The sequence below is a fragment of the Podarcis gaigeae genome, assembly GCF_964106915.1.
Source record: "Podarcis gaigeae genome assembly, chromosome: 4".
Taxonomy (NCBI): domain Eukaryota; kingdom Metazoa; phylum Chordata; class Lepidosauria; order Squamata; family Lacertidae; genus Podarcis; species Podarcis gaigeae.
Window position 1 is genome coordinate 10673907 of NC_139677.1, and position 24260 is coordinate 10698166.

General features: G+C 42.4%; 2 protein-coding genes across 43 annotated transcripts in view; one reads left to right on the plus strand and one right to left on the minus strand.

Annotated features, from left to right (window-relative positions):
- Positions 1-2007, plus strand: part of LMO7 (LIM domain 7) — a 148623-nt gene extending 146616 nt beyond the window's left edge. For all 42 annotated transcript variants that reach the window (XM_083737727.1, XM_083737729.1, XM_083737733.1 and 39 more), the window contains one exon: positions 1227-2007. In XM_083737727.1, the coding sequence (XP_083593853.1) occupies positions 1227-1249 (23 nt within the window). In that variant the 3' untranslated portion in view covers positions 1250-2007. The remainder of the gene's footprint in view (positions 1-1226) is intronic.
- The window catches only part of LOC310844094 (mediator of RNA polymerase II transcription subunit 22-like), a 304807-nt gene that overhangs the window by 187838 nt on the left and 92709 nt on the right, over positions 1-24260 (minus strand). The window lies entirely within an intron of this gene.

Here is a 24260-nt window from a genome sequence, read left to right on the forward strand (position 1 = left end):
TGAGCAACAGGAGCTCACCCCGTCGCGGGGATTCGAACTGCCCACCTTCTGATTGGCAAGTCCTAGGCTCTGTGGTTTAACCCACAGCACCACCCGCGTCCCTAAAATGCCTATAGGTGGCTCTAAATTTAGGGGTTCAGGACTGCTGTCTGTATCCAGCCCTGTAGTGGGATACTTCCACCCATGTTGCTCGCTTGCTAGCCCACATAAGATTATAGGGACTGGTTGTCTGGCTTTCCATACTGTAAGACTTTTCTAATCTCAGTGGAGGCTGCTTCAGACACCTTTAAAGTGCCCAGTTGTGAGTGGTAGCATTGAACTTGTAGCCAAAATATCTGCCCAGTGGTTGCATGCCTAAGACTTCAGTTTTTCTAGCCCCTCATGTTGGTTATGTGAACTTTGGCAATTGTTGATGTGGAAGGAAAAGCTGAGGAAAATCATTCTTAGTGCAGTCGAACATTATAACCAGTGCAGGTGTTTAAATTTGAGGCCAAATCATATGGGCACATGCCCTTAGACTTTTCATCCTCTTCTGTCCTCAGTATATTTTGGGATGCCATTTAAGAATACTCCTGCCGTTGCCATTGCTGTTGTCATTATTTGAGTCCTTTTAAAGGGCTAGTCATATCCTGAGGGCCAAAATACATACCGCATTATGTTAAATGCTTTCTTGCACTTTTGTGTCATTCTAATGTGAATAGCTCTGAGCAGCATTGGGAACACAGTGGATGTGGAGGGAGAGGTTAACCCTTTTTCCTGCTGTGGTGCTCATGGAAATCCTTCTTCTCTCCTATGTATCAGGAGAGAAATGCTCATTGGAGCCTGACCGTAACTTTCCACAATTCCAGGCAGCTACTAACTTGTGGTAGCTTCAAGTCTCTCTCTCCAAGTCTCCCCCTCCTTTTCTGTCCATTAGTTGGCTCACGAGTAAACATTTGTTACAAGAGCTCCTTCTGCTGGCCTTGTGAAAAATCTAATGGCACTTAAGTGTGCTAGTTCATTCAACTTATTGGGGATCTCATTATGAGAGCTTGAAAATGAAATTCTCAGTGTTCTACCCCCAAACTATCTTACTTTTCCAGAACAGTTTGGATATTGTTAGCACAATTAAGCAGAATGCAAGAAATATTTGAGGATTTTAAGAAAGCAATTTTGAAGTGGAGATGTTTCTATCTTTCTGAACCCTTGCATTAATTAATCCTTCTCTTTCCTCTTATTTTAAACAGCTGGACAGCCAACCATTATGTGATAGAAGCCTCAATATGAAACCACTGCTACAGATAGAGGAGGAAGCTGCTGCTGTAGATCTATAAATATATTTTGTGTGTGTGGTTTTTAAAAAATATTTTTGCCTGTCTAGCTCATGTAGAAAATTCATGGTATCTTTTATTATACTTATATGGAGCTATTTATGAGAAGGTAATCACAATAAAACATTTCTGGGTTAAAAATAAATAAAACAGAGTGCTTTAAGTTCAATGTATAATTCCATCCTTATATATATCTACACACACATACAAAAGGGAGAAAAACATTTAATTGGGTAATTTAAAAATGTTGGAAACTTGCGAGGAAATAGCTTTAATTTCCAATCATACATGAAGAGGCTTTTTAATGTTCTTAAACGAGCATTACTGAAATAATAAGTATGTATTCGTAACCGCAGTTTCTACATCTGATGTATATGCTATCAAGTTCTGCAGGATATTATGAAATTGCATTCAAAGACATACAGGTGGCTGCTGTCTATATTTGAGTTACTAAGCTTAAGTAATATTATCGTTTTTAAAACTAAAATGTAAACTTCAGTCTGTTTTGCCTGGGATTCACTATTTCATTGTGCTTTAATAGTTAGAGCCAATCGGGGAAATTATTTCTGAGGCGTTCTTTCTTTTCATGTTTGAGAAATGTAACTCTACTTGCACCTCAAACAAGTTAATAAGACTGAGCATTTTCCCCCTTCTGTTGACTTATTTTGTATTTGTAAATAAAGTTGCTGATACTGCACTTGAACCGCTTGCATTCTTTATTTTTCCGTCCAGAAGGAAGAAACCCTGCAGGAAAATGTCAGTGAACTCTGATACAATTCAACTGAAAGTCCAGTTACAGCACCCCTGTGCATAGGCAATAGTTTTGTTGTAAAGCAGGGATGTCCAACCAGTTGACCGTGATTGACTGGTTGATCCCCGCAAGGTTTTGGTCGATCACAGTCGATCGCAGGTTCTTTTTCTTTAGCAGGGGGAGGGGGAGAGCATTCGGCCCCGCCCCGTCCTCCATTCGCTCAAGATCGCTAGAACCAAAGACGGAGTTTTCGCTGCAAGGCTGATTGTTTTCTGAGCGATCTTTTCGTGAGCGTCTTTTTCCTTAGGCCTAAAGAAAGCTCAACATTTTTGTCCTGTCCCTCTAAAAAAAGGTTAATAACTTTGACTTTCCTCCCTAAAAAAAAAGCTTAGCACCTTTGAACTGAACCCTCCCCCCCCCAAAAAAGGGGTAGATCACTGCCAGTTTTTTATTCTGTGAGTAGATTGCAGTCTCTTGGGAGTTGGACGTCCCTGGTGTAAAGGAACAAAACTTGGCAAGACAATGATCTGGGATAAAAATTGGCCACAGATTTATTGATTACAGCTCTAGGTGGACTTTGGCTCAGGCATTGGGTGTATATCCATCTCAGCCGCCTGCTGGAGGGCTGAAATTTTGAACAGGGTCATGCCAAGGATTGTGGCCTCCAAGATGTGCTTCCCCTGAACCCGATTCTCTCTGTCCCTTTCCTCATTATTCATTTTTAAGGGTTCCAGATCAGTTTTGCATGGTAACTAATGTTATATTCGATATATTTTTGTATGAACCTATGATTATGATAGGATTCATCTGTCTGGTAAATAACCTAATCTGGTGCTTTTTCTGGTATATTGTTTTTGTTTGTTTGTGTTTTTACTGCTTTTTTAAGTTTGTGCTTTGCTGCTTGCTTGACAGTGCAGCAAAGTGTCTTGCTAATGAGACTGTTGATTGACAACGTGCACCTTCAAAGTCATCTTGCCTGGATCATTGCTCTTTTTTAAAAGAAACATTTCATAACACCAGATTAGGCTGATGCTTTGTACAGATTTGCCTTCCCAATGCATTCATCCAAAATGCATTTTCTGCTGCAGAAATTTTGAATTATTTTTCCCTTTTGTATGTTTCAACCACAGGCAGTTCCTCTGCGCCAGCTGCGGGGCTTCAGAGAGGCAGCTAGAAGTAAAGAAAACCACCACTCCTAGCCACTTCATCACCTGACAATAATTTTTCTTATGCCATTTTCCCAACTAAAATCCCACTAAAGCTTCTCTTGATCTCAGGGAGAAAAAAGTACAGATAGATTTCAGGGTGTCAGTACTTGTGACGCATCTCAAAATGATACCCACATAGTGTGGAGTTTTCAAAAGCAGAGTATAAAACCTGGATCTTCTAATCAAACAAAAATATTTTTAAACACAAGATGGCAGTCTTTAAATGCAATTGATGTGAGAATGTCGTGTTTTGTAATCATGCAAATGATCCTAAACCCCTTTCTTAACATTAGAAGCCAAACACTTCCCTGTGTTTGGACTCTTACAACATCTTTTGTCAATGTGGCCGTGCTGGTTTATGCAACATTTTTGCCACATGGATGTTTCCATAGGATTGTTCCACGTGGAGAATTTCAAAGCATTGGAACAGACTCTAAGACAGCCACTCTGAGATGCAAGGCAGTTGCTTTACTTTTGGAAAAAGTGAAAATAGGTACGGTGAGGTTGTCAAAGAATAGTCTACAGTGGTGCCCCGCAAGACGAATGCCTCGCAAGACGAAAAACCCGCTAGACGAAAGGGTTTTCCGTTTTGGAGGTGCTTCACAAGACGAATTTCCCTATGGGCTTGCTTCGCAAGACGAAAATATCTTGCGAGTTTTTCCGACTTTTTTCCCCTTTCCCCCTCCTTTTTCTAAGCCGCTTATCCGCTAAGCCGCTAAAAGCCGCTAAGCCGCTAATAGCGCTAATCCGCTAAGACGCTAATGGGCTTGCTTCGCAAGACAAAAAAACGCTAGACGAAGAGACTCGCGGAACGGATTCTTTTCGTCTTGCGAGGCACCACTGTAAATTCTGGGCTATCATTAGAGCTTAGTGCAGGAATATTTAAAAATAAAACTGTTACCTAAACTTTGGGTAACTAGTGTATCCTTTTTTATATACATATTTTTTAAAATTAATTTTAACATATAAATTATAAAATGTACCACAAAACCTATACAATCTTTCTGGACTTCCTTCAGCACCTCTGATGATCCACCGTTTTAATCACTTCTTATGCATTTCTTAACTTTATATTGCCTTTACATCTCTTAACAAATCATCCTCCCCCTTCTCCATTTTTACAATACTTCTAATAATACTCCTCATAAAACCCTACAAACGTCTGTTCTTCACAATTACTTTTCAAATCGTCCGTAAATTTACTCCAGTCTTCCGTGAATTTCTGGTCTCACCGGTTTCGAATCCTTCCTGTTAGTTTATCTAATTCTGCATAGTCCATTAACTTCATCCTCCATTCTTCAATCGACTGTAACTCTTCTTGCTTCCACTTTTGGGCCAATAATATTCTTGCTGCTGTTATTGCATATAAAAAGAGCTTACATTCCTTTCTATTTATATTACTCCCCACAATGCCCAATAAAAATGGTTCTGGTTTCTTTATAAATTTCAAAAAAAATTTCAACTCATTATATATTATCTCCCAGAAGCATTTCAGGGTAACTAGTGTGTCCTAATCAAAACAAATGAACCCTCTCTCATAACACAAGATTTTGGGGACATTCATTGACACTGACTGTTGGAAGATTCAGGACTGGGGCACCGGCTTCAAGGTGCCAAGCCTCCCCCCCCCCAATATTTTTGGAGTAGGGCTTTTTGGGATGCTGCCGGGGAGACAGGGGCATTTGACAGGCTCCCAGCTGGCTCCAGCCCACCGGCCAGCAGCCGGGCAAAACTCCGGGTCTCAGAACAGCATCAAAACTGCGACTCAAGCCTCAGAAACCTTCAGAGACTGAGCACGCAATCCAGCAGAGATAAGAACTCTTTGCTATGGAAATAGCATATTTAAGCATATTTACAGCATTTATTCAGCAGCGGGACAAAAGAAAAACATGTCTGCTTTCCTTCGTGTCCAAGCAAAACAGCAGTACAGCAAAAGCAATATACAATGGAAGTTCCCAGCAAACTGTGCTGGAAGTAAACAGACATGTGACATACAACAACTCCACATGCCTGTTCTAAAGGTGGAACGGAACTGCAGCCTAACAGGCCCCTCCGATGTCCCCCAAGCACAGAGCTTTGAAGGAGGCAGGAAGGCTTCAGCATACTGTCAGAGGCCTGGCACCTCCTTCCCAAAGCCCTGGAAACTTCTGCCTGGCTTAGGGGGAGAGGCGTGATGCTCTGGGGTCCAAGAACCTTCTCACCACCTTCCCAAAGCCCGCCCAGCTCTGGCTCCTCCCTATGCCTGGTGTCATGCACGTGACATGGTGACGTTGCATGGTGACGTTGCTTGTGACACTGCCCCCCCATCACCCTCGCATATTGGCACCTCTCTTCAGGACAGACAAAATGAAGCATAGTTGAACTATGGTTTTTGCCCCCCAACAAGATGTGGTGGCCACCAACCTGGATAATTTTAGTGGAGCAGAATGCTATCAATGGCTACTAGCCATCATGTTTAGTTGGCCACTGTGATAATAATAAAGTAATAATTTATTTTTATACCCTGCCCATCTGGCTGGGTTTCCCCAGCCACCCTGGGCGGCTCCCAACAGAATACAGTGGTACCTCAGGTTACATACGCTTCAGGTTACAGACTCCGCTAACCCAGAAATAGTAGCTCGGGTTAAGAACTTTGCTTCAGGATGAGAACAGAAATCGCGCAGCAGCGGTGCAGCAGCAGCAGCAGGAGGCCACATTAGCTAAAGTGATGCTTCAGGTTAAGAACAGTTTTAGGTTAAGAACGGACCTCCGGAACGAATTAAGTACGTAACCGGAGGTACCACTGTATTAAAAACATGATAAAATATCAAACATAAAAACTTCCCCCAAACAGGGCTGCCTTCAGATGTTTTCTGGAAGTTAGGTAGTTGTTTATTTCCTTGACACCAGATGAGAGGGCGTTCCACAGGGCAGGTGTCACTACCGAGAAGGCCCTCTGCCTGGTTCCCTGTAACCTCACTTCTCGCAGGGAGGGAACCACCAGAAGACCCTCAGAAATGGACCCCCGTGTCCAGGCTGAACGATGTGGGTGGAGACGCTCCTTCAGGTATCCTGGGCCAAACAGGTTGCTGGACAAGATAAGCAACTGGGATGACCAAGCAAGTTCTTCTTATGTTCCTCTGAATGAGCTAATCATCTGCTAGGGACAATTTGCAGATCTGAGCCAGATAAGTGCTCCTAGGGATGTATCCGTGGTAGTGGGTTTTTTCCTTCTTCTTTTTTGCATGGTGTTCAAACAAGTTTGTACAAATAAAAAGCAACAGCCGATGTCTTGCAAACAAAACGGTAATTAACCTCTCATGCCCCAGGGGCCAAAGGTGATGAAAACACCAGAGCTCCGCTCCTGTTGGCTTGTCTGAGTCCATCTCCAACACACAAACAAGGCCCAGGGAGAGCTGGATGAGGAGAACAACTTGAAAGGGTATTTGGCTGAGAAGATGGGAGCCGTTGAATTTTTCATGCTGCCCGCAGCGCAATCTGTATATCAGGGCTGTCTAACTCTGGGCAGATCACTGCCAGTTTTTTTATAGTGGTTGTAGATCGCAGTCTCTTGGAAGTTGGACAGCCCTGCTGTATATTATGTAAATTGTTCTCCTCAGACAAAAAGTCATGGTCAAACTCTGCATTCTGAAGCAGTTTGATGTCTCAAGCCAACAGGCCATCATGGGGCTTTAAAAGCATGCCTGAAGGTCAGTTCTAACATTCCGCTCTTAGTCAGTTTCCCTCTATCTTTGCCTTTTTGTCATCTAAAAGTGGGAAATGGAGATTAAAACATAACTACAATAAGAACAAAAGTAACACAAAAAGTAGTAAAGACACTTGCTGCAATGGCAGGAGGTGGCAACTCTAGAAATTATTGCCTTTTAAACTTTGGTGTTTTATTTAGCTAGAAGCACTGATAAATGTTGTTTCCATGCCTGCATTTTGTCCAGGGGTGGGGGAGAAAATTGATTCAATTTGCATTTAATGGTGAACCTACCTAAGTCATCATTTCTGAGACAATATGTGCAATTTTCTGAATTTTTCAAGTCAGCTGTCCAGCCAAATAATGTGTAAAACCAAATTGCATATATTTAAAATGTGCAAAAACAAAACAAAACCCCAAACACTTACATTAGTGAAAATAACATACCAAACTGCATTATTTTGGGGGAAATTGCTTAGAAAAATGTGTATATTGGGAGAAATTTCTACTAAAATGCTGATGATTTCATGAAGGTTAAAATAAATAAATCACTGTTATAGAAATGTGGAAAACCGAGTTTAAGATTGGAGAAATGGGAAACAGAAAAACCCCGGACAGATTCACCAGCTTCTAGTTATGCCTTACCAAAGAACATCTTAAATATTGGCTTTAGAATGAACATCTAGGTACCAAATTAAAATGCATTTTCATTGTAGTGAAATAAATAAACAAATAAGCAATAAATAAAATAAAGAATACCTTTATTGTCAATGTACAACCTATGTATAATGAAATTAACCGGACCTCCCCCCCACAAACACTCAATCTCATTGCACTCTGTGTGCTTGTCGCACAACACACCAACTCCGAAAGTCAGTTGCACTATATTATTTTCCGTTCAGCAGCCTGACAGCCCACAGATAGAAACTGTTTTTTTAGCCTGCTGGTACGACTGATTATACTTCTATATCTTCTGCCCGAGAGTAGAAGTTTAAAGAGGTGCTGGCCGGGGTGTGAATCGTCCATGAGAATTTTTCTCGCTCTCCTAAGGCAACGATCCCTTGCGATGTCATCTAGCGGGCTCAGGGAACAGCCCATGATATAATGTGCTGTGTTCACCACCCTCTGTAAAGACTTTCTATCTGTGGCTGTCAAGCCAACGTACCACACTGTGATACAATAGGAGAGGACACTTTCTATTGTGGAAGGTCATCAATTGTTGTTTAACATTGTTCTTTTGCAAGACCCTGAGAAAATGGAGTCTCTGTTGGGCCTTCCTAACCACCTGCGTTCTATTGTTTTTCCAAGTGAGGTCTTCACTAAGGTAAACTCCCAGGAATTTAAAGGAAGAGACTCTCTCCACACAACCCCCCCTCTGATATACAATGGGGCTAGTTCCCCTCTCTTCCTCCGAAGATCCAACTCCATCTCCTATGTCTTGATAATATTTAGGTGCAAGTTATTCTACTTTTTGAACCTCCCCCCAGTACGCTGATTCATCTCCACCTGTAATTAGACCCATTATGGTAGTATCACCTGCAAACTTAATAATTGCAGTGGATGGATCAGATGAAATACAGTCATATGTATACAATGAGTACAGGTAGGGACTCAGCACGCATCCCTGTGGGGTGCCAGTGCTGAGCTTCAGGGAGGTAGATATAACAGGCCCAATCCTCACTGTATGTTTCCGGTCCCTCAGAAAGTCTTTAATCCAGTCACAGATGATCTAGTTCCATCAGCTTTTTGATAATGCAGTAAATCTTAGCTGCCCCCACCCGCTAGGCACCCCTGCCTAAATTGTACCACTTTAGGAATTTTCAGCTGTTCCAGAAAATATGAAGTGATGAAACCTAGCACCATTTTTCTATGAGCAGATCAAACCACAGATTTTAATATCTGAATGCTTGCTGGACCATAAAGGTAAGTCCTACTCATAGAAGAAGAATTTTTATTGGGGAGAAGGTGGGGGGAGAAAACTCACCCTGTCATGTTAGTTGTCTGTGAGCAGGGATTTTGAACATGCAATACACCCTTGCTACCTGCAGCCTGAAGTTGTACAGTCCAGTTTTTCTACTGGTTGTATAAACTGGCCTTTGATTTCTAAGCATCTCTAGACAGAGGTTTTCGTTTTGCTGTTGTTAGAAGGAAGGGAAGGCACTGGTGCTTCTGATGAGAACCATCCTGTTGGATGAAATCAAGGGGCCCATTTCCTTCTGCAAATCCTATTTCCCAGGGGTTCATATCCCATCTGGTGGGATTATAAGCAGGGTCTGTTTAGGAGCTGCTTAGAAATTCTTTCAGGTGATTCATGCAGATATGTAACCCTGTTTGATTCTAGAAGATCAATACTTTTATTTTGGGAGGGTAGCTGTAGCATCTGAGTAGAGTTTTGCAGAAAAGATGGATAATGCTTAAATAAGAGTTCTGATTAGCAGGTTTATCATATTGTCAGGCTTGATAATGAAGTTCCCACTAGTTGTACTGAAACACGCAGCCAATAACTCACATTAGTTCTAATGATTGATGTGTAGGCAATGAGTTAAGTTAATGTCAAGTACATGAGATGAGTTTAGGGGTTTGGAGATGGATTGTGGGTGGGATTTGTTTTCACCATAACATCATCAGTGAGTGTGACAACTGAAAGCTGCAATTCTGACACACACAAAAAAGAATTTCACCAATTGCCGGACGTCAAATCTGAAAGACGGATACATTGCTGCTTCACATTTGATGATAGAAAATTCGATAATTTTACACCTTGGGATAAACACACACACAAACATCCCTCCATAGCAGGCCATGTTGCCAAGCAAGGGGTTTCCTGTGGCAGATGCTCAGTGCCAGTTATAATGGTAAAATCATGGTGAAATCCCACCACTTAACATCTGCAGAAGGTCTTATCTTTCCAGAGAAAGTGCCCTCCACTGACAAGATCCTGAAAGGCCCTCTTCTTCTGTGGGGCTCTCTTGAAAACTCATTTCTTTTGAAGCACAAATACCTGTCTGCATTTCAGCGAAGCTTCGTATAGCTTTCCTAGCAATACAAAGTTTTGCGAGCTGGGAAATGCTCATTTGGTGCTTGCTCCTCCTGTATGATTTTTGCCTGTTACGGGGAAGGCAAACAATGACAACCATCTCCATCTGCATCCTTTCCTGTTTGCAGTATGTATGAAGCATCCCATAAGTAGAGGTTCATGGGATAGAGGTAGCTCCACTCTCCTCAGGCATATCTGTAAACTGAATGCACCCTGCTTGCTGATGATAGTTGCACACCATCTGGTAGGCACTAGACAAGTGCTAGTTGGGCCAAATCTTTTCCACAGGCTACTTCATAGAAACCCTGGTGTGAGGCGGGTCTGCTCATAATCTGCTCATAACTCTGCCCGTAATCCCAATCCTCAACGTTTCTGCTGGCGACGCTAGTCTCACTCAGCATGCACACACTTCAAGAGATACATGTCTAGATATGAGAAAGATTAGCTAGATGGATATAGAAGAACATGCAGAAATGATGGGGAAGTGAAAGGAAGCAGGGAAGGGGAAGAAAGGAAGTTGTAAATGATTGTTTATTATAAAGTAAGATATGAATGAGGGAAATGTTGATTTCAAGGTGAATGTGGTTTTGGAAACTGCAATAATGAAAAATATTATATGTAAAAGAAAAATTCAGCACGTTAGTGATGAAGGAATACAGCAGCCGGGGAAAGAGCAGCGAGCACAAATATTCAAAGGGCACCAAGAAGCAATAATCGAGAAGATTAATAATGTATGTAGATCTATTGATATTTAATTAAAATCAAATCTGATCCGTGACAGTTGAAGTGCCAGATTTACGTTGCCATTGGATTGCTCTGCAAGTAAGGACTTAATCACTTTCAAAACTCATTTCATCTGGGCTGGGCTGGGGTAGGTCATGACATTAAAATTAGTTTGCCCCTTAGTCATTTCAAAATGCTGGCATGACATATTCAACCAGGGAATCATTTTCTGCTTTCTGTGTCACTTTGTTAAAATAAGGATCTGAAATGCAAAGTCGGGTTTCATGCTCTGCTTTAATAACACATCTCATGTGCTTTGATGCTCTGATTAGATACCTGAAAATTCAGGTTTTGACTGGGGAGTCAAGCTTGGAGGACCATTTCATACACTAAATTATTATGTTTTTAAAAACTGATATATTAATGGTCCTCTAATTTAATCTTGCTGCTGTCTTCTTCTTTTGCCTTATCAATATATTTTAAACGTGGATGTTGTGTTAGTCTTATAATGGGGCAGCTGGAACTGACTACAGCATTAGTAATAGTATTAGACTATAATATATCATTGGTTGCTTTAATAAAAGTCAATACAAATAATGTTTAAAGTCAGGAAATAAGTCTAAGATGCTGAGCTAAATGAGAGGGAACTGGAAGAAGTCAATAGGCAAAATCTAATATACAAGCTCTCTTTAGCTTCTTTTCCGTTTGACCAGAAAGGTGTTCCACCCATTTAAAAACTGGCTTTTCCAGCGTTTCTGTAGGAGGAGTTTGGTGACACTGAATTTAGATTTTATTTGGAAGTTGAGAGAGAATTTTCCCTTGGATTACCTGGGCTAGAAATCATTTTATCCTTCCTTCCCTATATTCTCACAGCACACTGCCTAAGTTGTTGACGTGTGAGAGATGAGGAGTTGACTACTTCAAACCTGTTTTACTGTCTAGTGGTTTATAATTCTGCCAAGGACTCGTTGGATATTACAATTGACACATTTCGCTAGCAAAGCTGACAGTGGCACTTTCCCTGGGGGTTTATTTGAACTCTCAGATGCTTTCCTGACAGCTGAGGAAGGGAGAAAATCAATTATTATCCATCTTCTTGTGAAACCCGCAGTTTGCCATCAATTAACGGCAGGGTGGCTCAGCTTTTATTCCCAGCCCGTTGATCCTGGGACTGCTTAGTTGGAGGGGCTAGCGGAAGACTCACTTCCCCGTCCCCAGACAAAGATAATAATCTCTTGTGTGTGTTGAGATTTAGCATTCTGCACATAATTGTCGTCCACTTATAGCAACAGGTTTTTGTAGGCAGATCAGCGTTAGCATAAGAATGGAACCTAATCTAGAGGTGTAGGAGACGTCCGGCCTTTGACGCATGATGAGATGAGTGGTGACAGTTATCTGACAAAATAGTCACTGTGCAGCTGATGCAAAAACAAAGCCAGACCAAAGGCAGCCTTTTCTTGTGCCTAGTGATATTAGTCAAGTCAAGGAAATATTTGTATAGCGTCAAGCATGGCTTTTGAACACAAGAAAATAGGTCCTCTTGCTTGGCACATTGACGATGCTCATGCTTGCTCTAATTCTATTTCAGTGCCCGTGTATATGGCGACAACAAATTTGCCCTGGGTTTTTTTTCCCACTCTATAAGACGCACCAGACCACAAGACACACCTAGTTTTTGGAGGAGGCAAACAAGAAAAAAAATATTCTGAATCTCAGAAGCCAGAACAGCAAGAGGGATCGCTGCACAGTGAAAGCAGCGATTCCTCTTGCTGTTCTGGCTTCTGTGATAGCTGTGCAGCCTGCATTTACTCCATAAGACAGTCACACATTTCCCCTTACTTTTTAGGAGGGAAAAAGTGAGTCTTATAGAGCAAGAAATACGCTATATGGGAAAAGTAAGATTAAGCTGCCTGGCAGGGCAGTTTCTCAGTCTGCCATTTTTGTGCTCAAATATCTAATGAAAATCTGCACAATAATTTCTCCATGTGGAAGTGTTAATTCTACAAAAGTTGCTGAATTGCATCTTTGAGACCACATTCATCACAGGGCTTATTGGTTCTTTCCTGAAAGCCAGTTATCATTCAGCTCTGCCTGCCAGTCCTTGAGCAGGAAGTGTCATAGAAATCAAAGCTGTTTTCTGGCCACTAAGCAGCCCCAATACGAGACCTGCAGATCTCCGTTCCACACCAGTCAGCTGGGCTTTTGGATGAGAGAGAACTCAAACCAGGGCTGCCTCAGATGTTCTTAGGATTCACATCAGGAAAAGCACTAGTCTCAGACCATTTTCTGCATTTAACCTTAATTTTATTCTGTGCTGTTAACCACAGACTGTTCATTCCACAGAGTGCTTGCTTTCAAAGTCATATTTTTATTTCAGTGACCTTATCCTTGCTTGATAGAGCACACTTGTTCCCCCCCCCCCCACCGCTGAATTCAGAAGGCTAGACTCAACATGGGTGTCTGCCCTGCTGCCATTATTATCCCCAAAGGGTCACACAAGGTCCAGCCACTTAAGGAAAATATCTTCCGAGCTGCAATTATCCTACACGGTTATGTCAACCACCACAAGCTGAGAGACATTTCTCCCATTGTAATTAAACTCCTTTCCCATTTTTGAAGGCTACCAGAATGTTTGACAGCAAAGGACAATGTTAAACTACCAAGGAAGATGTTTTCAAATGATGGAAAGTTTTCAGAAAATTATTTTAACACTCGAAAAATGTGTTTTTAAAACCCTTGGACAGGCATGCACATTTAGAAGGTGTTCTCTTCCCTCCTTCCCTTGCCTACAGAGCCAGCGTGATGCAGTGGTTAAGAGCGGTAGTCTTGTAATCTGGGGAACCGGGTTCGCGTCTCCGCTCCTCCACATGCAGCTGCTGGGTGACTTTGGGCCAGTCACACTTCTCTGAAGTCTCTCAGCCCCACTCACCTCACAGAGTGTTTGTTGTGGGGGAGGAAGGGAAAGGAGAATGTTAGCCGCTTTGAGACTCCTTAGGGTAGTGATAAAGCGGGATGTCAAATCCAAACTCTGTTCTGTTAAAGGCCTTTATTGTGAGTCATTAAGTAGTGTGGCAACTCCTGTCTTTATTGGGTATAAATCGGTGGCTTTGCCGATTCCGTCGGACATGACATTTGCTAAACAAAACAATCGTATGTCAATTGTATGTAAATAACCTTCCGAGCGAACTGATGCATCTGTGTGAGCTCCCAGTGAAACTGAGACATGTTCCCCAGTGCCAAAGAAAACAGGAAAGTTTGCACATTTTATGGGTTGCCATAAAATGTGTTTCCATGTAAATCATCCAGGCCATGTAAATCATCTATTTTCTGTGCAACTATAAAATGATTTTCATTTAATAATGAATGTTCCGACAACTTCCCTTCTATAATTGGATTCTGGAATGTTATGCTGAGTTAAATGCTGTACAATTTTTAATTGTCTTGTGGGTTTAAAGGACACCAACAACGTTCTGACTATCGACGGTGGCCTTTGCCGCTGGCTTTCGCTTGTTTCAGCCAACCACTAAATGAACTAATACAGTGGTACCTCAGGTTAAGTACTTAATTCGTTCCGGAGGTCCGTACCTAAGCTGAAACTGTTCTTAACCTGAAGGACCACTTTAGCTAATGGGGCCTCCCGCTGTCGCCGCACCACCAAGGCATGATTTCTGTTCTCATCCTGAAGCAAAGTTCTTAACCTGAAGTACTATTTCTGGGTTAGCAGAGTCTGTAACCTGAAGCGTATGTAACCTGAGGTTCCACTGTAGTCACAAACCAAGATGTTAGTGCATTTCAGAGGTCCCTGGAGATCACTAGGCCAGTCGCCCAGCTAGGACTCTGCCTCTGCATGCTTAATGAAGTATATTCACACAAGAAACATGGGGCACCCTCTCTCACACATTGTATACTAACCACCCAGACCAGAACACTGATAGTCAAAGCAATAAACTTACATTTATTAATAGAAAATAACAACTAGGGCATGTCACCACCCTATATAAAGCACTACAAGTTCCCAAACCTGGAGCTCCAGCAGTTTTTGGACTACAATTCCCATCATCTCTGACCACTTGTTTTGCTAGCTATATCCCTACCATTATTATTCCTTCCATTTATGGACCTCCAAGTGATTCCACAATATAATACCACGAGAGCCAGTTTTTTCAATAAATTTCTGCGTTGCTCACAGTGAATAGACCATCAAGTAAACTGGAAACTGAAATAACAAACCCTTCAGCTGTTACCTTTCAAATAGTCCTTTGTTGGTCGCAAATGCTCTCTTCTCTTCGATATTTTTAGCAAGCTAGGCAATTATATATTTAGCCTAGTATATGATGTTTTCTTCGATGTTGTTATGGCAACTGGTTCTATGTACTCTTGAGGTAACATCACTTCATATAAATCTGGTTGAATCACTCTGACAATCAAACATGCCATAATAGATTTTATGCTAACAAGATTTTCTTCTCAGAAATAGAGGTATTAGATGTAGAGGTCCCCCCCCCTAATTTTACACACACACACACACACACACACACACACACACACATATATATATTTAAAAAAAAAATTAAAGTCCCCCAAACATGCCTTCATTGGTAATCCCTAGCTTTTGTTTTTGGTCCTGTCAGCACTAAGATTTGGTTCTTGGATGTTTTGAATCACATGGAGCAGGACTGGTAAAAAGGAGTCAAAGTGTAATTCAAATATTCTGTCTGATGAAGTAAACATGTGTGAGGGCTGACCACACTGACCTTTTTTTCGATTGAAGTTGTTGAGCTTTTTTAGGATTTTAACAGAGAAAATAAACTGCCACAGGGCCTGGATTAAACCGACCGACGGGCCGGATTGGGTCCCCGGACCGGACTCTGGACATGCCTGGTGTAAGAGAAGGAAGAAGCGAAACAACAGATAAAGGGAGATCTCTCCTCTCACATTGTTAGTGTCCACCCTATAATTGCATCAGTTACATAGAAAGTAGAAAAAGAAAAGCAACAATTATTGTGATAGCTTAAAGTTTAAAGGGCAGAGCAGAGGCCAAAGGCAAACCACTCACCTTGTCTACAGGCATTCTGGCTGCTGTACCTGTTCAGGTGAGGTTTGCTGAGTACTTCGTTGCTCCTTTATGCAATAACAATAACATCTTCAATTGGACTAGGTATTGTATTGCACAATTCAAAGCGTTGGTGCTGACCTTTAAAGCCCTAAACGGCCTCGGTCCTGTATACCTGAAGGAGCATCTCCACTCCCACCATCCAGCCCAGACACTGAAGTCCTCCTCTGAGGGCCTTCTGACGGTTCCCTCGGTTCAAGAAGTGAGGTTACAGGGAACCAGGCACAGGGCCTTCTCGGTAGTGGTGCCCGCCCTGTGGAACGCCCTCCCATCAGATGTCAAGGAAATAAACAACTATCTGACTTTTAGAAGGCATCTGAAGGCAGCCCTGTTTAGGGAAGTTTTTAATGTTTGAAGTTTTAGTCTGTTTTTAATCTGTTGGGAGCTTCCAGCCGGATGGGTGGAGTATGTATACACAAACAAACAAACAAAAACAAACAAACAAACACCATATATATTATTTATTAGTAACCAGCCCAGATTCTTCAGAATTGGTGTTACATGGTTCTTCTGACTGGATGCACCACTCAAAACTCTTATCAGTTGTATTTTGTACCAGTTCCAGCTTGCAAACACTCTTCAGGGGCCAGCTGCACACACAGAGAGTGCATTACAGCAACATATCTTTTTTACAACAATATTCTATTGCACAATAATCCTCTTGGTGCCTGCCTAAAGCATTTTTATTTAGGGAAGCCTGTTTGTAGAAGTCACATGAGTTGTATCTTTCTTTTAGCCACTGTTCATTTTAATCACCTTTTGAATGCTTTGGAATACCTGTTTTTTAAAGTGGGAGGAGAGTTATAGACAATGCAAATGTTTTATTTTATATTTTGATAAACCACCCAGTGGTTGGGATTTTTTTTGGGGGGGGGAGGGGTTAAGTCAAGCCGTTTCCTAGAAACTTTCGATTACCTGCTGTTGGGAAAAGGATCATGGGCTAAATGAACCTTTGGTCTCATCCAAAAGGGCTTTTCTTACGCTTCCTTTAATATGCTGACAAAAAGATTTATATACTTTTAAAAAATTTGCATAGTACAACGTATTTCTAGAGTTCAGCTTCAAATATTTTTCACCAAGGATTTGAAATAGTAACACAAGAGACCTGGTTCAAATGGTTCACGGGGCCAAGTTTTCACTGTGCCAAAGGGAATAAAGAAAAGAAAGCCTTACCTCTGGCAATCTGTGGCTAGGTATTGGCAATTCTCCCCACCTCTCTTTTTATTTTTAGAAGCTGATTCTGAAGGTCACCTTCAGCCATTCTGGAAATAAGAGAGATAATTATCATAGCATGGAAGATTTCCAGTCTTCTGAAATGTTAACAGTTGCAAGGCAGAACCTGCTCACTGATTAAAAAAAAAGGCATTTCTAATCTGCACAAATCCCTTTCTTGCCCAATCTGTAATTGAAAATGAACACTTCAGGTTGACCTCTCAACTTAGCAGCCAACCATTTCGGAAAGCAATGCTCACCTGAGGATCATAGAGGCAGTGGAGTAATCTTCCAGGTTAATATAGGCAAAGTGGAGGTGGGGGAGGGATAGGAAGAAAATTGAAATTATAAATCTATGTAAATCATATAGCTTTTGAGTATGCCAAGTATTAATGATCCAGCACTTGAATCCAATAAAAACATTGTCATTTCCCATCGTTTCACTTGCACTGTTAATTATAGTGATTCAAAACCAAAATATCATATTGGACTATAAATGGGAGATGAATGGGAAAGTGTAGATGAGCATAATTTCTTATCTTGTAGTGCCTCAACCTTTGGTACTTCCGCAGTTGTAACAGGAGGCAAGGACTGAGTCATGGCAATTGAGAAGCTCTTACAGTGTTGTTTGATGATGATTATAATTCTGGAATCTTTGTCCAGTTTTAAAATTCTTGATTTTTCGCAGAAATCTCTTCTGCAGTCCAGGTCCCAGCATCAGAAGTCTGTACTGTTGTGCAGTTGTGTTGTGTGCAAAAGAACCTAGTTTCAATCCATGAAATCTCCAGTTTAAAAAATGGATCACAGGATAGGTATAAAATACCTCTTTGCCCAAGACCCTACAGATCTGCTGCCAGCTATAAGCAGACATATTTTTCTATGCAATTTCCCTAATACAAAGCATTTTTTTTTGTTTATATTACTAACTCATGCATTATTGCACACTTACCCTAGTATACGTAGTTTTGTACACACTACTTGACTGAAGAACTATATTGCAAAATTTGGGAAAGTGTGAATTTTGAAGAATGGTTCTGTTTCAGTTTGCATATTGTCTCGGAAAGTGTGAATTAGCTAAGTTCAACTTAGAAGAAGTGAACAGTCTTTCTGCCTACACAGCACTCAAGAGAGAACTCTGTGGGAACCACCTGAACCCCTGAGCCATACTTCCCTCTCTGAGGACTCAGCTACACTAGTCAAAAAACAGTGTTTAAAATGCGTTATTAATGTGCAACACCAGATGGTGCTGTAGAGCACAAAACTTTTGCAGGCAATTTTACATACAGATTTTTTTTCCTTTTGTTAAAACGACTTATATATAGTGTTCTTTTCCTGTGTGTAGATCCACCCTGACTCTCTCGTTTCTTTGCTTTCTCAAGATGAATATGCCATTGCTGAAGAGGCAGATGTTGTTGAAAGGTACAATGACAAGATCTTCTTCCCGCTGTTAAGGGCTCAAAACCAGAGGCCCGAAGATTGTGCTGCTTGTGGCTCATGCAGAGATGATAGCTTCCTAGGGGGCCAGGCAGTGGATAGACATCCCCTTCACAACATGAGGCAGGCTGGGGCAGAACCTCAAGAAGGCCGTGAAGCAGCGTCAGATTCCAGCAAGACTTTGCCAAAACCTCACGAGATCTTGGGCACTCTTTGAGATCTTGTGAGAGCTCTGCGAGATCTCTCCAGAACCTGCTGCCGCTGCTTTGCCACATGGAGCAGAGGAGGAGTGCATTAGCTGTTAAGCAACTTTTTTTTTTAAGAGAAAAAAAATGAACACCTTTCTCCTCCCTAGGCTGTCTGGTGGTGCCAGGGAGCAGAGTAACCAGGATGGTGGAGGAGAAAGAAGAAGCAGGGCATCAGAAGGGCCAGAGGGCCGTGGTGTAAGGAGTCCCTGAGGGTATCTGGTTCGGGGACTCCTGAAACACAGCAGTGCCTCTAGATACAGGTACATCTTGGGTAGAGGCCATCTTTCTTTTAGTGGCTATATGCATGATGAGCTGCTCGAACCCCTTCAGCCTGCCAGTGGTGTAGTGGTTAAGAGCAGTGGACTCGTAATCTGGTGAACTGGGTTCGCTTCCCCACTCCTCCACATGCAGCTGCTGGGTGACCTTGGGCCAGTCACACTTCTTTGAAGTCTCTCAGCCCCACTCACCTCACAGAGTGTTTGTTGTGGGGGACGAAGGGAAAGAATATTGTTAGCCGCTTTGAGACTCCTTAGGGTAGTGATAAAGCGGGATATCAAATCCAAACTCTTCTAATCACTAACTGGCTGACTTGTGTAATATAACTCATCAAGGCCTGTAATTCTAGAATAGGTAAAGGGTAAAGAGACCCCTGACCGTTAAGTCCAGTCGCGGATGACTCTGGGGTTGCGGCACTCATCTTGCTTTACAGGCTGAGGGAGCCAGCGTTTGTCCGCAGACAGTTTCCGGGTCATGTGGCCAGAATGACTAAGCCGCTTCTGGCAAACCAGAACAGTGCATGGAAACACTGTTTACCTTCCTGCCAGAGTGCTACCTATTTATCTACTTGCACTTTGACGCAGGTTGGCAGGAGCTGAGACTGAGCAACGGGAGCTCACCCCGTTGTGGGGATTCGAACCGCCGACCTTTTGATCGGCAAGCCCTAGGCTCAGTGGTTTAGACCACAGCGCCACCTGCATCCCCTTAATTCTAGAATATTTGCACTTAACTCTTTGAGATACTCTCTAGATAGAAGATAAAAGAGCATGTGCCGGGGGGAAATCTGCCAAAACTAGTGGGGAAATCTGATTGTAAAGGAAAAAAGCAGAGGAATTGGGTGGGAGGAATTCTGTGCACAAATGCAGCCTTCCTTCAGGTCTTCTCTCCGCTTTTCTTTAAAAGTCAAGTTTGGAAGAAATTTGGAACAAGGGCTCCCTCTTCAGGTAAGAAGTCCAGCACACCATCTCAGTTGGGCTTTTTATGGAAAATCAAAGCAATCTTTGCCTTCACCAATAATATATAAAATGTTGGGCAAATATCACCACACCACCACAATTTATTCCTCACGGTCCCAGGCAGGTTCAAACCATTAAAACACAATATTAAAAGTAACTTAAAGCAATTTAAAATTACAGATACAAAACGGGTCCTGAAAATAAACATCTCAAGGGTCAAAAGCCAAGGCAAAGAAGTGTGTCTTCAGCATTCTCTGAAAGCTGTATAATGAAGATGCCAGTCACACCTCTGTGGGAAAGGGTTCCACAACTTAGGGGCAGCCACAGAGAAGGCCCTGGACTGCCACCCCCAAGCTGCTGAGGGTGGTGGAACAACCAATAGGGCCCCCTCCACTGATCTTAGCACTTGAGGAAGTTTGTAGGGAAGGAGGCAGTCTTTTAGGGAATTGGGGCCTGAATCACTTAGGGCTTTAAACACTAATGTGAGCACCTTGAACTGGGCCTGGAAATGACCAGGAAGCCAGTGAGGCTGTTTTAAAACAAGGGCTATATAAGATCTGAAGGAAACCCCCAGCGAGTAAACAGGCTGCTACATTCGAGACCAACTAAATTTTCCGAGTCACCTTCCAGGGAAGCCTCACTTAGAGCTCATTACAACAACTCAATCTGCTGCGTTCGCCAGTCTAAATGCAAGGTGCTACTGCAAAACACACTGAAACTTTTCCATCACTATCTCGTGATCCAGTTTATAAAACTTGGACTTTTATTTTATTGTTTATGGTATGCACATGAATGCACATTGTTATGCAACTATGTTTTTCTGTTTCCAAAATAGTACACACACACACACACACACACACACACACACACACACACAGAGTGCTTTTTTCTGGGGGGGACGCAGAGGTAAGCATACCCCTAAACATTTTGTGAATCTTTGTACTTTTGTCCATTTACTGTATTTATTTTTCCCCATTTGAACTATAAAATGGTGATTTTCTTGAGTCAAAATGAGAGTACCCCTAAACATATTCAGTGGTACCTCGGGTTAAGAATTTAATTCATTCCGGTGGTCCATACTTAACCTGAAACTGTTCTTAACCTGAAGCACCACTTTAGCTAATGGGGCCTCCTCCTGCTGCTGCTGCTGCGCTGCCAGAGCACAATTTCTGTTCTCATCCAGAAGCAAAATTCTTAACCTGAAGCACTATTTCTGGGTTAGTGAAGTCTGTAACCTGAAGTGTATGTAACCTGAAGCGTATGTAACCCAAGGTACCACTGTATTTAGAAAAAAGCAGTGTGTGTGCGCGGATGTGCGCTATCTCTCACACACGTGTATATATATATATCTCACATCTAATAACTCAATTTGGAAGTTCACAGACAAATCACCTCTGCCCAAAAGCAGCTGGAAGTGATGAACCAGCCATAGCTGAAAAGCAAGCATCATTGATGCAGGTATTTCTGCCCCAAAGAATATTTCCCAGGAGTTTACACTTGCTTTGTAAGAAGGGATTAAGTTACCACTAAGAGGTGTATGTGCCATACTGTGGTTGTTGTTGTTTTTTTTAAGATACTGCCTTTGCTGGTGCTAGAGAACATGAAATTGGATAAAGGCACAAATTGAAGGATATTCATTAAGTGTAAGTCTCTAGTGATGGACGCAGTGGCAGACAGGCGGAAAACAGGTATGCTAGGGATGCAGCCGATGGTCTCTGCTAATTAAGAGATCTGTGTCTCAGAGTTCCCAGTAGTGGCCTAAGATATTCTGCTGCCGGAAGCAGAGCTCAGATAGAGCTGCCTCCTGCTGCTGGACTCAGCACTTTAAATAATAATAATAATAATAATCATACTGCGCTATTCAGACATCATCTCTTGCCTTCATCCATTTCCACAGACCCTCCAAAGGTTCCTATTTTCCAGGGACATCCCTGATTTAGAGAAGCCATCCCAGTTTCTGATTTGATCCTGGAATGTCTAGCTTTTCCTTAGGGTGTCCCTGTTTTCACTGGAAAAACATTGACGGGTATAGAGTTATCTGACCCCTGAGTCGTCTGAATGCACTCCTGTAGTGAAGGGTTTTTTTAATGCCTCAACAAATGAAACGGATTTGTAAAAATGTTACATGGAAGAAGAAGAAGAAGAAAAAAATACGAGGCACTACACTTCTGTAAAACAAGAAAATCCTTAATAAAATTTTTTTTTTAATAATAATAATAATAATAATAATAATAATAATAATAATAATAATTTTTATTTATACCCCGCCCTCCCCAGCCAAGGCCGGGCTCAGAGCGGCTTACAAGCAATAATCAAAACAAGTTGAATGATTAGAACTTAAAAACAAAATTAAAATATTGAAACATTAAAATATTAAAATGTAGCCTCATCGCAGGAGGAGAAGGAAAGGAAAAAAGAAAGAGAGAGAGGGTATCAAATTGGCTCCAAGCCAAAGCCCAGGCGGAACAACTCTGTCTTACAGGCCCTGCGGAAAGAAATCAGATCCCGCAGGGCCCTGGTCTCATGAGACAGAGCGTTCCACCAGGCTGGGGCCAGTGTTGAGAAGGCCCTGGCTCTGGTTGAGGCTAATCTAACTTCCTTAGGGCCCGGGACCTCTAGGGTGTTGCTATTTATGGACCTTGAGGCTCTCCGTGGGGCATACCGGGAGAGGCGGTCCTGTAGGTACGAGGGTCCTAGGCTGTGAAGGGCTTTAAAGGTCAAAAACAGCACCTTAAAATTGACCCTGTACTCCACCGGGAGCCAGTGCAGCTGATAGAGCACTGGGTGAATATGCTCCCATGGCAGGGACCCCGTGAGGAGCCTCGCTGCAGCACTCTGCACCCGCTGGAGTTTCTGGGACAGCTTCAAGGGCAGCCCCGTGTAGATCACTGTGGCCAGGTCAGGGCGGGAAAGGTAAGGGACCAACTGCTTAATGCAGCAAAGGTGAAAAAATGTTGCCTTGGCTGTTGCTGTAACTTGCGCCTCCATGGAAAGGGAGGCATCAAGGATTACACCCAAACTCTTAACGGAAGTCAATGGCACTAACTGGGCCCCCGCAAGAGAAGGAAGTTGGTCCCTCATCCCCATGCCATCCCGACCCCTAATTGATGTTTTGCTATGTTTTTATATACAGTGGTACCTCGCCAGACGAATGCCTCGTAAGACGAAAAACTCGCAAGACGAAAGAGTTTTTCGTTTTTTGAGTTGCTTCGCAAGACGAATTTCCCTATGGGCTTGCTTCACAAGACGAAAACGTCTTGCGAGTTTGTTTCCTTTTTCTTAAAACCGTTAATACCCAGGGAATCCGTGCTTTGCAAGACGAAAAAACTCTTGGAACGAAAAAACTCGCAGAACGAATTAATTTCGTCTTGCGAGGTACCACTGTATGTTGGAAGCTGCCCAGAGTGGCTGGGGCAACCCAGTAAGGTGTGTGGGGTATAAGTAGCATTATGGAATGGGACGTCCCTATTTTCATTGGAGAAACATTGGAGGGTATGTTCTCCCCTCAACTGAAACGTGTGATTTCACACTGCTGCATGGCAGGGCTTGTCCTGGGCTGACATGCAGATGTTCCTTTTTTAAATAAAGGATACTGAAGCTACATTCCCCAGGCCCTGGCAAATGCCTAGAGCCGAGGTGGGGAACCTGTAGCTCTCCAGATGTGGCTTATACACAACTTCTCCAGATGTTGCTCATCTTGACCACTGTGCATGCTGGCTGGGCCTGGTGGGGCTCCAACAACATCTGGAGGAGAGGAGAGTCCCATTTCCCCCATCCCGGCTTGAGAGCCAAGCCTGCTCAGGCACCAGTGCTCTGAAGCAACTCTGGCAATTTTACAGCCATAGGAATCGCTCCTGCAATTGTGTGTATCACACTGATGTTTCTTCAAGCTGTTTCCTCCCTGGTGGCGACTTGATGGTGTCTCATCTTACAGCCAGCTCTGTGTGCGAGAAGTGAACCAGCCCTCCATCTTTCTTTTAGATTCCCTATGTCAGGGGCTTTGGGCTGTGAGCAACACCATGTATTTAGAAGAAGGCTGTTTCCACAGATATTTTAAAATAAAATGGTAAGCAGCTGCAATTTTAGCTGCCTGTGTTTCTTTAACAGGCTACTGGCAGTTCAGCATGAATCTTGCGTTTTTTCAGCACGGCTCGATAGTGACTTTTCCTTGTTCAGTGAAGCAGCAGGAGGGCTATATATATTTAGCTATACTGCTATATATTTTTCAGGATTGCTCAAAAGGGGAACATTCTGTCTCATGGCCATATCTTTAATATCTTAAATATGTTGGCTTATCATGTATTAAA